This window comes from Bolinopsis microptera, chromosome 11 (assembly GCF_026151205.1).
Source record: "Bolinopsis microptera isolate Bmic1 chromosome 11, MBARI_Bmic_1.0, whole genome shotgun sequence".
Taxonomy (NCBI): Eukaryota; Metazoa; Ctenophora; class Tentaculata; order Lobata; family Bolinopsidae; genus Bolinopsis; species Bolinopsis microptera.
This window is the reverse complement of record NC_087082.1, coordinates 1,078,028-1,092,744: the sequence shown is the minus strand read 5'-3', so window position 1 is coordinate 1,092,744 and position 14,717 is coordinate 1,078,028. Positions and strand designations below refer to the sequence as shown.

Sequence of the window (14,717 nt, the reverse complement as noted above, 5' to 3'; positions counted from 1 at the left end):
TCTACGGGGAGACAGAGGTGCGAGAAAGAATTTTGTTGATATAAATAGTGTAGATTTGAATTTGGAGCCACAAGGTCAAGGGTTATTTTCAAGTATTTCTCCCAATATTTGAGATGGGGAATATATTGATTTTTTGAAGGGTTGTTTTTATATAGGGTCATTGTGACAATTATGTGTATATTGTTTGAATAATTTATTGAATTAAGATAAAACGAAAATTTTTGTGAAAAAAAAGATTAGTGGAATAAAAGACAATTTTTTACTGAAATTCCCTCTCTTGATAGAAATTTTGCTCTAACCAGAGCCCTCTCGCTTGCAGTAGAGCGCGACCGCCGAAACAAGTTGTGAAACAAGCGCGTCACGCAGTACGCGTATTCACATGGCTATGTGAAATAGAAATTGATGGGTAAAAATAGAAAAGGGCCCTCTGTCAGCATTAAATCATATTAGTCAAGACAAGTGTTTCGTAATGCTTCAATTGGGATTTAATTGAGCCTAGTGAACCTATTTTACCACGTGCATTTGACTACTCAAGAAACGTATTCCATAGATTTGCCCCTCTAGGCGAAATTGTGAGATGATTGTGGTCTGAGCTCAGACTTCTTAAAGAGAGAATACATAGATAAGGCCTTCAGTGTCAAATTGGCCTTATCTTGTTGCAGATTCAAGTGCGTGAGACCTGTGTTGATGTCTGATAAGGCCACCACTCTGATACTGCTACTGATCCTGTCGGTGTCTGCAATCATAAAGGTAAGTTTATCCTCAAGGGAGGTTATCTGTTTCCTAAGGGAAGCATTGTCATCTGATAAGTTAGATATCCTCAGTTGCAGTATTAGAGTGTTAGTTTGTGTATTGTTGCAGGCTTCAATGCCCAGTGGGCTGAGGAAAGGGGCACATCCAGTAGGTAAGCTGTTCAACAAAATTCTTAGTGATACCCTTAAGATTGGAACAGTTGCTGTGCCATGTCTGGGTGCAATTGGTACAAGAAAGAGCCCAGGCGTCTGGGTCGTGCTGGCCACATGGGCAGTTCATAGGATTTACTGGGGAGGGGTTTAGCTCAGTTTATATCACTCCAGATAGATCAGCTGCAGGCAGGATGGCCTACAAGAAAGTTGTCGACCAGCTACTCAATAAAAGAATAGCAGAGCCGGACAAAGTTCAGGTAATCAGGAACTCTGAGACGTTAGCTCAGAGAACGAGCCTTGAGAGTTATATATTTTCTATAAATACAATATTATACAATATTATGTAACAAATTTGTTTTTCTATATATTTTGATTCATTGATTAATTTGTTTTTTGCTTGGGCCTAATGTTATTGTGGGTGTGGTATTTCTTACTGCACACTACTGTTCTTTGGTTACCCCTCTTTCAATAAATAGTTTGGGTTTCAATATACTGGGATACTGTAAATTTGGGCTATTGGTTTTTCCTTTTATATCTGGGTTTATTTACAAGCATTCAATTCTGTATAATTATGTATTTTTTTTTTTTTTTTTTAAACAAATTTTATTTTATACCCACAATCAATTCATATTTAGTTCAAATATTTAAAGTCAAAATAACCATTTCACATAAGTGGTTATATTATAATAAAATAATTTGTGATAAATTAATAAATTAATTTACACTCAAAAATGAACAAAATATACACAATTTTTACCTAGTGCAACACTGGTTCAGCGCGCGGCTGATCGAAAAAGTTTGATTTGATTTACTAACTACAGTGTACAGCGTACATGAAAAATTACTTTCTGAATCTTTTAATACTAAACACATTTTAATTCAGATGTTGTTCAATGAGTTAGCCACAAAAATGTTCAAATTATGTAGGAGGGTAAAGGACACAATTGCTAGTAGTGCTTCTTTGTGCCCGTTGACTACAATGAACATTTTGCGGAGTTTCTCCAGACGGCTTTTATTGGAGTGCGTGTTATTTACTTGGTTATGCACAAGCCAGGCCAACATTTTGTTTTTGTGTCAGCCGTGCTACCAGGTTGCAGAGTATTATAAACACTAAACAATTATACACTATACAAATTTGCTAATACAATATCATGCAGAGTCCGATCTAGCTGCAAACGTCAGACACCACAGTTCAGCCGCCAAGTACCGTTTAAGTGAACACCGAAACACGAGGTTTAGGTGTCATTTTGTAAATCACTTTATGGATGGATAATTCAGTAATTGTTGAAGAAAATTACAGTCACTGCCACCTATAGCGTTATGTCATGGGTCTGATTAACGGCCAAGAATAAACGTACGTGCGCGCTTAAGAAACCCGCGCAAATGTTGAGGTAGGGAGTAGCTGCGGCGCGCTTTTAACATATATTACGTATAGCGCCGTACGGAAACGGCAATATTTAAGTAATTAAGTATTTGTTTACATAAATTCCACGTTTTTATCAATAATCTAGCATGGTCCAAAACTGTTAAAGTTGTCATTATGCCACTCATTATCGAACCTGCTTTGGGCATCTAGAAGAGATCGGTTTAGCCTTGATTTGATTAAGTTACAGGATGTGTTCACAAAGTCAGGTTTATTCTGTGGATTGGAGTCCTTGAATTGATTCCAAAGCCAAGAAGATTTATAAATAAAGTTATGGCTTGGCTTTGGTGGTATTAGACGGAAAAGATATTGTTTGAAAAGATTTAGATACAAAATCTTAATTTGAATTTCCTGAAGAATGTCAATCCTTGAGCAGTTGAATGATATTTCCACCACTATGAACAATGAAATAGAGAGTATTCGTCTTATTGACCACCCTAAAGGTGAGCTATATTGATGTTCCATGCGGTTTTACTACCCTAACAATCACTTAATGATAATTAACTGGAATGTGCTAAATATTTGGATCCCCAATATTAGAAAAGCTCAATTTAATCTATCTTTCAGGTTTTGAACTACTCCCTAGCCGATGTGAAGCTACCTCTATCAAAGTGTTGTTAGAGAGACATGGGTATGTCTTGTAGTTAAACAGACAAGAATTTATTAAAATGTTATTAATGACTTACATTATAAGCAATTTTTGATTCAATAAAATGAAACATCATTTCAGGCTTAGCTATCAGGTAGAAATCAAGTCCAATGTTGAGTACATATCAACAAATGGACGGTTTCCTGTGCTCATCTTCAATGAAAAGGATATCGTATGCGGATTTGCTGAGCTGGTTAAATATCTTTGGAAGTAAGAGTTAATTTGTGGAAATACTGTGATTTGTTATAACTATAAGAGTTGATGAATATCAAATTTCTTATTGGCTTTGTCTAATTTATAAAGTGAATTTAGATAATTAGATAATAAGATGACAAATAGATTTAAATTCACTAGGAGAGGTTACAGTTTGAGTGAGAAATTAACGCAAACTGAGAGGTGTGACATGGATATCTACACAGCTCTTATCAAGAGATTAGAGGTAACAACTTTTACTCACATGGTATATTGTTTAAGTTATGTTTTATTTTCGTTCTGTTTTTAGGGATTGTTGTCAATCCTCATACATCTTGATTAAATTTAACAAGCAATTCTCTCGTAATGAAATAAAATATTTCAGGCCTTGGAACTGTTTACATCATGGCTGATAGAAGATAATTACACGCATGTTACACTACCAGCGTATACTAGCCACACTACCTGGCCATTATCAGCTATACTACCCTTCTACAAAAAAAGACAGGTAAGATCAGGAATCAGTATCTCTGGTTGCATTGTACATATAAATTGTATTCTTTCACTTTACTCCAGCTTTCAAATAAAACTATTATATTACACTTTGCCTTTATGATAAACTTAGATAATTGAACCTCTTATTATGTACTGTAACAGGTATACAGACTAGTCGCTAGTCAAGGACAATGGCACGACATTAGCTCTGAAATGTTAATGGTAGAAACTAAAGACGTAGCTAGTGCTCTGACTGAAAGACTGGGAGACCAGGGTACCTTCTTCAAAGACTCTGACACTGGCCAGGTAAGGAATTTTTTACAACACACTTGATTTTAAGATATTTAAATGTGTGCAATCACTTATCACACAACCATTTGTTTCATTAGGTTTTGTCTATTTTTTCATGTCTCGAATATAGTTGCGTCTGTTCTAACTTGTAATTGAGATTGCTGTCTTACCAAGCCTCACTTGTGCAGGATTTGGTTACAGAGCTTGACTGTCTGATATATGGACACCTAAACGCCATCTTTATGACTAAGTTACCAAGCTACCGAATGAAAAGAGCGCTTGGTCTTCACTCCAGACTTATTGAGTACTGTAAATATGTTGAGGTGAAGCATGGACTGAAGGCGCAACGCGAACGGGAGCGTGAACGGTCATGACGGAAATGATTTGATAGTTCGATTCTTTGTTGATGTTTGGGTTCCTCTGAATGAGAGTTGCTTTCATTCTGAATTAAGTTATGATGCAATATTAAGGCAAATTTTAATGGTGATTTTACAATTTCTAGGTTAGGCCTGAAATCTTCTAATACTATCGAATTCGACCATTGGATTGAAAAATTGTGCTATTTATATTTTATGGTTTGTTGCCAACATCTAATTTATAATGTTCTATAATACATTGTTTCTAATGAGTTCATTCATACTTTAGTTAATAGCATAACATTATGTACGACACATTTTTATATGATAGGCTACATATTATGTAATGTTTTATATCGGAAAAAACAAAACTTTCCTCACTACTAAATGTGTTAGTTACTGCTCCATTATTTGATACACTATTATATTGATAAATTGGATATCTTGATCCCAAAAGTTAGACAAACGATTGTAGCTACTGAATAATCATAACACGTAACTATTATTATTTTAATAACTGTATTCATTTCAAAGTGTATGCCCTCTGACGAATGGAAAGAAGAAGTAGAAGTACTAGAGAGTATTTTAGGAACTGAAGTATTGTACAATGATGTAGCAGGAGACGAATTGTGCGTTCAGTGCTTAGTTAACTTGCAGACCAAGAATATCACTGTTTTCAGCTCTGTAAACTTGGGGGTAAAAGTTATCTTGCCCCAGTTCTACTTTCATGTAAACCATCAGATAAATATCCTGAACAGGAAAATCTAGCATCATTAAGTGTAAACTGTGTGTGGCTGTCAAAAGATGAACTTGAATCGGTAGAACACCACTTGAAATCATTGTGGACTGAAGGGGAGCCAGTAATTTTTGACATGATCACATGGATTCAAGATAACCTGCTGGAGCACCTGAATATATATGATGAGATCCACATCCCTGACTCAGCTGAAGGATACTGCTGTGACGCTGTGACTAGAATTTCAATTCTAGATCAAAGTAACAAGGATAGCACCGTCAAGCTGTTCAAAACCCAATCTCACGACTGTTGTACTTGTTTCTGTGAGTTTCCTGGGGAGGATCTGTGTCTGCTGACTTGTTTACATCCGTACTGTGTAGACTGTATTGCCACGCTGATTGTGGTTCAGTTTGACAGCGGTAGATACTGTAATATGAACTGCTCACTCTGTGATACATTTGTTGGGCGGGACACTATTGAACAGTTTATGGAAAAGGCGAAGTTCCCTATATGGGAGGAGCGGTTTTTAATGCAATCTGTTGAAGAAATTGATATGGTATTGTTTTGTCCTCGGTGCAATGGTTATGCTGTTCGGGGAGAAGACAATCTAGACACCTGTGCCTCGTGTCAGTTTATCTTTTGTGATCGTTGTAATAGCACCTGGCACCCAGGAGAGTGTGAGACGTTTGAGCATGTTTCAGGAATTCCCTCAGACGAAGCAACTGCTGAAAAGGGAGAAGCTAAGAGATTAAAGGCGGTGGCCAAGAAGAATGAGAAGCTTACTCAGCTTATGAAGAGAGCGTTTTTAAAGCCTTGTCCTAAATGTAGATGCTGGGTGATGAGGGATACTGGATGTAACCACATGAAGTGTGCTCTGTGTAAAACAGATTTCTGTTACATATGTGGTAGGCCCGGCGGGTACGGCTGTTGTGAGTATGAGGCAGTGAGTGTGCCAAATGACATGGAAGATCTTACTGATTTACAAGCAGTTGAGGTTGGCAGAGTAAATTTGATCGAAACAAAGTGGTCAGAGAATATTATTCAATATGATGCCAAGGCAGAAGAAATTACAAAATGTCCCAAATGCAAAAGTAAAATTCAGCGTATTGATGGTAATAATCATGGTAATTGCATAGTTTGTAAGACCCAGTTCTGTTTTCTGTGTCTTACTGTGACAAAGGGAACAGGGCATTTTCAATCACGCGGCTGTCGTCAACATGGAGGGCCGGTCAAGACGTGAAATTAATGATTAAAGATATTTAAAGGACTGAAGTAGAAGTATTGTAATATTTGGTTGTGTGAATTGTGAGATATAAAGTACTAAAGTATATGTTTAACTTTACACCAATACTGGTGTGTCTTAGAACTATAATTCCACAGTTTTTAAGAACAACTAAAATTGGAGCAATGATTATAATTATATTGTGGTGTGTTATGTGGTTATATAGGATCCAATGTTATATCGATACAGTTTTTCGTAAAAGCACCGCTGGTTACTTAGATAGAACAAATCGTCATCATTGCGTTGTACTCTTTTATAGTTCTTTGAACGATTGGCTGTGGATTTTAACGAATATTGATCATACTTGGGCACACAGTAACTCAGTAACATTTTATATATTGGTTTCGAGATTTATTAGTTTTAAATTACTTTATAAAGTTAATTGTTGTCTTGTTTTTTATTCTAGCTTGCAGTAGTTTCACACTTTATTTGATGATAGCTTATTGTGTTTATTGTGTAGATTATTTAATGTACGGATGAACTATAATATTTTATAATGCTGTTCAAGATAAATATTTGTGTTTATTATCACGGAAGAGATGAAGTAAAGTTGTAAATTCGAATAGTATCCCCCTGGAAATCAAGCCACCCAAAAAAGCGAGTCCGACAGGCGACATTTCATCTTTTACACAAGAGCTTACAGAAAACCTTTATTGATCGTTCAACATAACTGGAAATATGTGCAGTTAATGTAAGGCAAAATAATATCTAATCAATATAATATTGTTAACCACCAAACAAGCTTAAAATGAAATGTACAGATAATGAATTTTATTCCAATTTTTCATTCGGTGTCAAACATTTCATTTTCATGTTATGGGACTATTCGTATTTCTTTTAATCACTATACAACTTAACACGATATGTACAACTAGGGAGAGTAAAGATGGCACCTAAAATTCAAGTACCCTGTGACTTCGGAAGAGAGTACATAAACGTTCCGGAGCACTCCAACTTGAAACTGAAACTTAAAAACGGAGGAGATTACCTCGTTAACTCTGTTGTAATGTGTTACAACAGTCCCGAAATTAAAAGACTGACTTCTGAGCTTCACCAAACTTCTCTTGACATGGATGACTTTGGTGAGGATGCGGTTTACTGTTTTGTTGATGCCTTGTATTCCGGAGAATTAGAGATGATTGATAAAGATATCTTCACTGATGTATATAAAATGGGACGAGTCTTTAATGTGTCTTGGTTACTGGCAAAATGTAGTGAATATTTTGAAAATGCTGTTTCTTGCCGACCAACAATTGATTCAACATTGGAGGAAAAGGATTATGTCTATGAACATTTAAAATTGTTGGATGCATACGAAAAGACAAAATGTTTGTTTGTTATAGCGGGGACCATTCATAATCAAAATTTCCTGAAGGAACACATCTTCTTGGATTTCTTCGTCAAAAGTGTTAGCGAAAAAGGTGACAAACGTGAGTTTATCAAAAGTTTTGTTGGAGAAATCAAACTGGATGAATTATCCGAATCCATGGCAGAACAAATCCTTCACGTTGTTGGCAAGGAAAGTGATATACTCGTTGATGGACTGCTGAGGAGTTTGAAGGTTCACCCATTAAAAACTTCACTAAGCAAGGAGTTTAAGTTTATGTTAAAAAGTTGTGATTTTTCCATGTGTTATCAGAAGAATCCTGCCACATATCATGAGCTATTTGAATTATTTGATGATATCGAAAGTCTGACTAAGGAGGATTTAAAATTCATTAATCGTATCAACAGGCAGTGCATGAAAAAAGCATGTGATATTCAACCTACTGCATCGAGGCCAGGTGAACCATCTACTGCATCGAGACCAGGTGAACCATCTACTTCATCGAGGCCAGGTGAACCATCTACTGCATCGAAGCCAAGTGAACAATCTACTTCATCGAGACCTGGTGAACCATCTACTGTATCGAAACCAGGTGAACCATCTACTGCATCGAAGCCAGGTGGACCATCTACTGCACCGAGTCCAGGTCAACCATCTACTGCATCTAAGCCAGGTAAACCATCTAGAACATCGAGGCACATATATGCCAGGTAAAAATGCACGATTAAGAAGTTCTTCTACATCAAAGTCAGGTGAACCATCTTCTCTATCAAAATTGGATGGATCATCCCCTGCATCGAAAGTCAATAGACAAGAATCAAGGCATGATAAGGTAGTGTATATATCTGGTGAACCACGGATTGTAACAGAATTTAGTGAACCACTGGATTTCAGTGCGCTATCAAAGTGTTATTTATGTGATGAGCATGGACATTTTGCACGAGACTGTAGACAGCGACAAGCATACTGCTATAATTGCAATGATACACCAAATATACACTTAAAAAAGGATTGTCCTATTCTGAAGTTTCGGGCTCAGATCCGACGGACCAAGCTTAAGTTGGAATGTGTCATATGTGGTGGGAGGGGACATAAAGATCGGAACTGTGCCAGGTACCACGGATTGGTTAAACTTGAAAATGATGTTTGTGAAATATGTAGAGAGAAAGGACACTCAGAGAAGGACTGTGTATTGTAACTCTAGGCTGATGGATGCTCGACAGCAACGCCTCAAGCCAGTTGAAAAAAGTTACATTTGTGGTGAATGGGGACCAAACATTTTAAAACCTTCTGCATGTTTGTTCAATTAGTACATTATCATTTACAGGCGAAGTTTTGTTTTGCAATTTATCAGAGTACTGTCTCGTTTCGTTTATAATTTCCTTTACCTGAAAAGCACAGTTTCCCTTGGTCGCACATACGGAAAAATTAGAAATATCAGAAATTTTGAACTCTAAACACAAATTCTCCCCCTCCCTCTGGAAAGGATGGGAGACGGGCCACCTCCCTCCCTCCCTCCCTCCCTCCCTCCCTCCCTCCCTCCCTCCCTCCCTCCCTCCCTCCCTCCCTCCCTCCCTCCCTCCCTCCCTCCTCCCTCCTCCCTTTTCCCTCCCTCCCTCCCTCACTCCCTCCCCTCCCTCCCTCCCTCTCTCCCTCCCTCCGCCCCCTCCCTCCTTCCCTCTCTCCCTCTCTCCCTCCCTCCCTCCCTCCCTCCCTCCCTCCATCCCTCCCTCCCTCCCTCCCTCCCTCCCTCCCTCTCTCCCTCCCTCCCTCCCTCCTCCCCTCAACTAACGTTATACTCTCCGGTAAGGATGGGAGACGAGCCACCTCCCTCCCTCCCTCACTCCCTCTTCCCTCCCTCCCTCCCTCCCTCCCTCCCTCCCTCCTCCCTCCTCCCTCCTCTCTCCTCCCTCCTCCCTCCTCCCTCCTCCCTCCTCCCTCCTCCCTCCTCCCTCCTCCCTCCTCCCTCCTCCCTCCTCCCTCCTCCCTCCTCCCTCCTCCCTCCTCCCTCCTCCCTCCTCCCTCCTCCCTCCTCCCTCCTCCCTCCTCCCTCCTCCCTCCTCCCTCCTCCCTCCTCCCTCCTCCCTCCTCCCTCCTCCCTCCTCCCTCCTCCCTCCTCCCTCCTCCCTCCTCCCTCCCTCCCTCCCTCCCTCCCTCCCTCCCTCCCTCCCTCCCTCCCTCCCTCCCTCCCTCCCTCCCTCCCTCCCTCCCTCCCTCACTCTCTCCCTCCCTCCCTCCCTCCCTCCCTCACTCTCTCCCTCCCTCCCTCCCTCCCTCCTCCCTCACTCTCTCCCTCACTCCCTCCCTCCCTCCCTCCCTCCCTCCCTCCCTCCCTCCCTCCCTCCCTCCCTCCCTCCTCCCCTCAACTAACGTTATACTCTCCGGTAAGGATGGGAGACGAGCCACCTCCATTGTGGGACGCTGAGCTGGAGGTGTGTTTGTTTCAAAGCATGCAGGGACACAAACCAGTCGGCTTCAACAAACACTTCCACATGATGTGCATTCAACACAAGTACTGTCTTCACCATTCGATAAACTTTTATTTTCTGTAAACGCGTTATTCCTACTTGATGCATTCCTGAATGAACTCACTATGTATTATTGTTCCGGATATTTTACGGGTATTTTTTGGTTATTAAGTATTTCTAACATAATCCGCCCTACTTATACTGTTACCTTATCTAAAATACGTATTATTCCTGAACCAGGTTTTACGAACGGACTGGTATCAACATTTCATCAGCCCACTTATGGGAACATATCAACACACTGTGGGACACCGCTATATTAGACTCTGCTCAAGGTAGCTAAAAAGTTCAACAACAAATTTTAGCTCACCAACATTAACATTAGAAACATAGATTAAGATTAGATAGATTAAGATTAGAAACATCTTTAGGCGTATTCAAATCTTTTGATGCTGCTACTACTATTGTTTTGATTGAACAGGGTGTTAATTATTTACTGCTTGTATTAAAATATTCAATATTTCAGACGCCCCGTTTCCAGAAGTAATGGAACACGGTTTGTACTCGTTACCATTCGACCAAGCGGAGATAATCGAGGAGATCCACAGCTCAGAGGATAGTTCTAGTGAAGTAGCTGCTGGTCCCGGTAAAGTGATGAAGAAGAAACAGAAGTGAATCATCACCACGTGTGAAACCCTGTCACGTGTGACCCACGTGTGACCCACGTGTGTAACCCTGTCATTCAGTGAGCTGGGGAAATTTGTTGATAAAGTGTGAGCCCGTGCATAGTTTCACTGCCAACAAACGGTTGTGGAGAGGCCAGAGTTATAGACGGAGTCAAGTTCGAGATTAAAGGACGCATTTAAATCTAATCATTTTTACTGATTTTCTCCACAAAAGCTCAATATGAAGCCTCGTTCTGTATACCTCGAGCAATTGTAATCAAATAGGGATCTCTGCACAAGTTCATTATTATAAACACGCAATTGAGAAATGATCAAATTAACAGACCAAATCATATTATTATGGTCTATAGCGAGTTGAGTTTGACACCGAAGGACGCTTTTATATTTAACATTATTTGACAGATGAAATTGTTATCTATCAGATACCATTGTTTTTAACTTTATTGAAATTAATTATTTAAGTTTCCTAAAAATGCATAGTCTCTGATTGCTTTCATCCATTCCAACTCTTGAGCAGATAATAGATTAATATGTATCTCAGAAATTATGCCTCAAACTCATGAAATGGAAACTGTAAAAATATTTATCCGGGACTGTCAACCGTGTATAGCCGACGTAAAGTGAATTTAGAAAATCTAACTTGTAATGTCGGACTAAAGAACGCTTTATCCATCAGAACACAGTTTGTATGAAAGCACCTTCAAAACATAATGTGTGCAGCAGAAAGAGCTTCAAACTTTTTTACACTTCTGATTCCTAATATACTGATATATCCTAAGTTCTTGATCTTGCTTGAGTAATTTGTTAATTGGCATTAAGGAATTCCTAAAACAGCAACCACTTGAACGAAAATTATTCAGTATCTTTATAAATTAAACTACTAGTGGCAAACTACTTACTAGCTACAAAACGTATAAATGATGTAAAATAACTACATCACACAGGTTAGGTATAATGGACTGAAAAAGAAAGAAAGATTGATTTCACAGTGGTTAACCATGGTGTGATGTCAAAAAAGAGGACCAGCGTTTCTTACGTTATCAGAGATGTCCACGGTAAGCATTCCATTACATATTATACATATCATTATATTAAACAAATCATACATATCTATAATATTAAAATAAATTCAAACATGACAATATTGACTTTAATTGATAGAATCTAGATCACCAATCACCGCTCTATCCAAATCATTAAAACATAAACTCTCTTATACAATAATGGTTATCAGTGATTATCCGTGCCATATACAAATGTGATTATATGTAGTAACCACCTGTAACCACCTGTAACCACATGTTGACATGTAACCACATGTACCCTGTTATGGAGTAACCACATGTAACCACCTGTACCTTACCTCAGAGCCAGTACACAAGGGGGGAGTCAATGCACTGTTCATAGCTGAAGCTCCTGCTGACTGTCTCTTCACTGCTTGCAGAGACTCTGTTATAAGATCATGGAATTACAAGAACAAAGCCGTGAGTTCTCTTTCTTTGGGTTCTGATGGTCTTGTTGTAGATTGTACGTCCTAGATATTGTTATCAGATCATGGAGACTACCAAAACAACATACCTTAATGCTCTTACCGCTTACTTTAAGGGGGGGGGGGGGGGGGGGGGGGGGGGGGGGGGGGGGGGGGGGGGGGGGGGGGGGGGGGGGGGGGGGGGGGGGGGGGGGGGGGGGGGGGGGGGGGGGGGGGGGGGGGGGGGGGGGGGGGGGGGGGGGGGGGGGGGGGGGGGGGGGGGTGGGGGGGGGGGGGGTTCACCCTGATTTTTTTGTGAAACTTGGTTTTGAGATAGCAGTACCACAAACTAGGACCAGTGACCAAACTTTTGAGGGGCTCCCGGACCCCAACCACCAAACGGTGCCCGCGGGGCAGCCACGCCCATATTTGGTCCAAATCAGGCCCAATTTAGCCAAATACCCTGAACATGCCCAAAACCCAGATTTTAGGTGCTTTACTTGTAGCTAGTGGTCCCTGAACTCGTATATGAAGTTTCATCAAGATTGGACAAAAAATGACTGAGTTATGAGCTAAAAACTATATGCCCATATTTGGGCATACGCACTAAATTTGATCGATTTTGGCCCATAAATTAGTCAAATATCACAATTTTTGAATGAAACTAACTTTATATGAAAGGTAAGCCTAAACTACACATTCTCTATGATTATCAGCTCAATATCTACCTAACTGTGGATTCTGTGTTCAAATAATCGCAAAAAATGAACAAAATCGCCCATATCTCAGTTCGCGATATTTGCAAAAAAAATTTGGCGGCCAAATTCTAAAATTTGCCGGGCATTTTACAGAATTTGGCCGCCAAATTTTTTTAAAGGCCTAACTCAAAATTCTGTCCCAAAACTTAAGGTCATGAGACAATTCTACGTTGATTCTGAAAATTTCATGAAAAAAATATTGAAACCCTATTGAGTTCTATTGTTTTGAGCGAAGTCAGTTTTGCAAATATCGCGAACTGAGATATGGGCGATTTTGTTCATTTTTTGTGATTATTTGAACACAGAATCCACAGTTAGGTAGATATTGAGCTGATAATCATAGAGAATGTGTAGTTTAGGCTTACCTTTCATATAAGTTAGTTTCATTCAAAAATTGTGATATTTGACTAATTTATGGGCCAAAATCGATCAAATTTAGTGCGTATGCCCAAATATGGGCATATAGTTTTTAGCTCATAACTCAGTCATTTTTTGTCCAATCTTGATGAAACTTCATATACGAGTTCAGGGGACCACTAGCTACAAGTAAAGCACCTAAAATCTGGGTTTTGGGCATGTTCAGGGTATTTGGCTAAATTGGGCCTGATTTGGACCAAATATGGGCGTGGCTGCCCCGCGGGCACCGTTTGGCGGTTGGGGTCCGGGACCCCCTCAAAAGTTTGGTCACTGGTTCTAGTTTGTTGGTCAACTGCTATCTCGAAACCAAGTTTCACAAAAAAATCAGGGTGAACCCCCCCCCCCCCCCCCCCCCCCCCCCCCCCCCCCCCCCCCCCCCCCCCCCCCCCCCCCCCCCCCCCCCCCCCCCCCCCCCCCCACCCCCCCCCCCCCCCCCACCCCCCCCCCCCCCCCCCCCCCCCCCCCCCCCCCCCTTAAAATTTTCTTTTCTAATAACCCTGAAAAAACCCCTTAAAAAATTGTTTATTTTAGAACATAAGCCTGATTAAACAGTACGAGCACCAAAACGATTGGGTAAAATTTAAATTTTTACATGTTTAAGCTTGCTTTTTTTATTTTTTCCCCTTATTTTCAATTTTTTTCTTATTTTAAAACTTTTTTTCCCCCAAAAAGGGCTATAATAAAACCTGTGAAACATTCGCCCTAAAAATTATATAGCATTTTTTTCCCAGTGTTTTCGGGATTTTCGAAACAGGGTAAAAATTGGGGGGACGCTTCAAAAAAGGGGTTTTGGGTTAATGTCCCCATTCGGGCCCGCCCCCGGAGATTACGTTAAAAAGTTAGCGAAAGGCCCGGGGCAATAAGGATATTTTTGTTCGGGGGGGGCCTGGAAAGGGGGGATTTTACATAGGGGATTTTGGGGCACCTCAAGTGCATTCCCCAATAATAATACTGCCCCAAAAAAAATTTTAGTGTGAAATTAACTTTTTCTTTTTTTTATCAATGTTCTGAAGTGCACTTTCGTGTACCGACAAAATTTTAAAAAACCCCCTAACCCCCCACTGTTGGCAAAATCCCCGGGGTTGGAAATTGGGGGGACATTTACAAATAAAACCCCAATTCTTCTCGCTGCAAATTTTTTTAAATGGCCCACAAAGATTCAATCTAAAGCTTTCAAAACCCTCCAGACGGCTCGCTTCTTGTAAGTGGCGGAACTGAGAACTTCATCAAATGGGGGATCCAAGCTTGCAAAAGGGAGGGGGAA

The 14,717-nt window shown here is 40.2% G+C and overlaps 4 protein-coding genes and 1 long non-coding RNA gene across 5 annotated transcripts in view; 4 read left to right on the top strand and 1 right to left on the bottom strand.

Moving 5' to 3' along the window:
• LOC134822730 (phosphatidate phosphatase LPIN1-like) overlaps nt 1-14,717 on the bottom strand; it is a 582,707-nt gene that overhangs the window by 173,383 nt on the left and 394,607 nt on the right.
• LOC134822741 (metaxin-2-like) lies at nt 2,690-4,699 on the top strand. The gene is made up of 7 exons (XM_063833980.1): nt 2,690-2,771; nt 2,896-2,959; nt 3,059-3,187; nt 3,332-3,416; nt 3,555-3,677; nt 3,827-3,970; nt 4,144-4,699. Exons 1-7 carry the CDS (start codon nt 2,726-2,728, stop codon nt 4,327-4,329), a joined length of 777 nt encoding a protein of 258 aa, XP_063690050.1. The 5' UTR covers nt 2,690-2,725; the 3' UTR covers nt 4,330-4,699.
• LOC134822736 (E3 ubiquitin-protein ligase RNF14-like) lies at nt 4,774-6,834 on the top strand. Its single transcript, XM_063833974.1, has one exon. The coding sequence runs from the start codon at nt 5,184-5,186 to the stop codon at nt 6,285-6,287; it is 1,104 nt and encodes a 367-aa protein (XP_063690044.1). The 5' UTR covers nt 4,774-5,183; the 3' UTR covers nt 6,288-6,834.
• LOC134823472 (MRG/MORF4L-binding protein-like) lies at nt 10,047-11,275 on the top strand. Its single transcript, XM_063834943.1, has 3 exons — nt 10,047-10,168; nt 10,365-10,459; nt 10,651-11,275. The coding sequence occupies exons 1-3, from the start codon at nt 10,047-10,049 to the stop codon at nt 10,797-10,799; spliced, it is 366 nt and encodes a 121-aa protein (XP_063691013.1). The 3' UTR covers nt 10,800-11,275.
• Nucleotides 11,759-14,040, top strand: LOC134823109 (uncharacterized). The gene is made up of 3 exons (XR_010161251.1): nt 11,759-11,865; nt 12,179-12,294; nt 13,985-14,040. It is a non-coding gene; the product is annotated as an uncharacterized LOC134823109 (long non-coding RNA).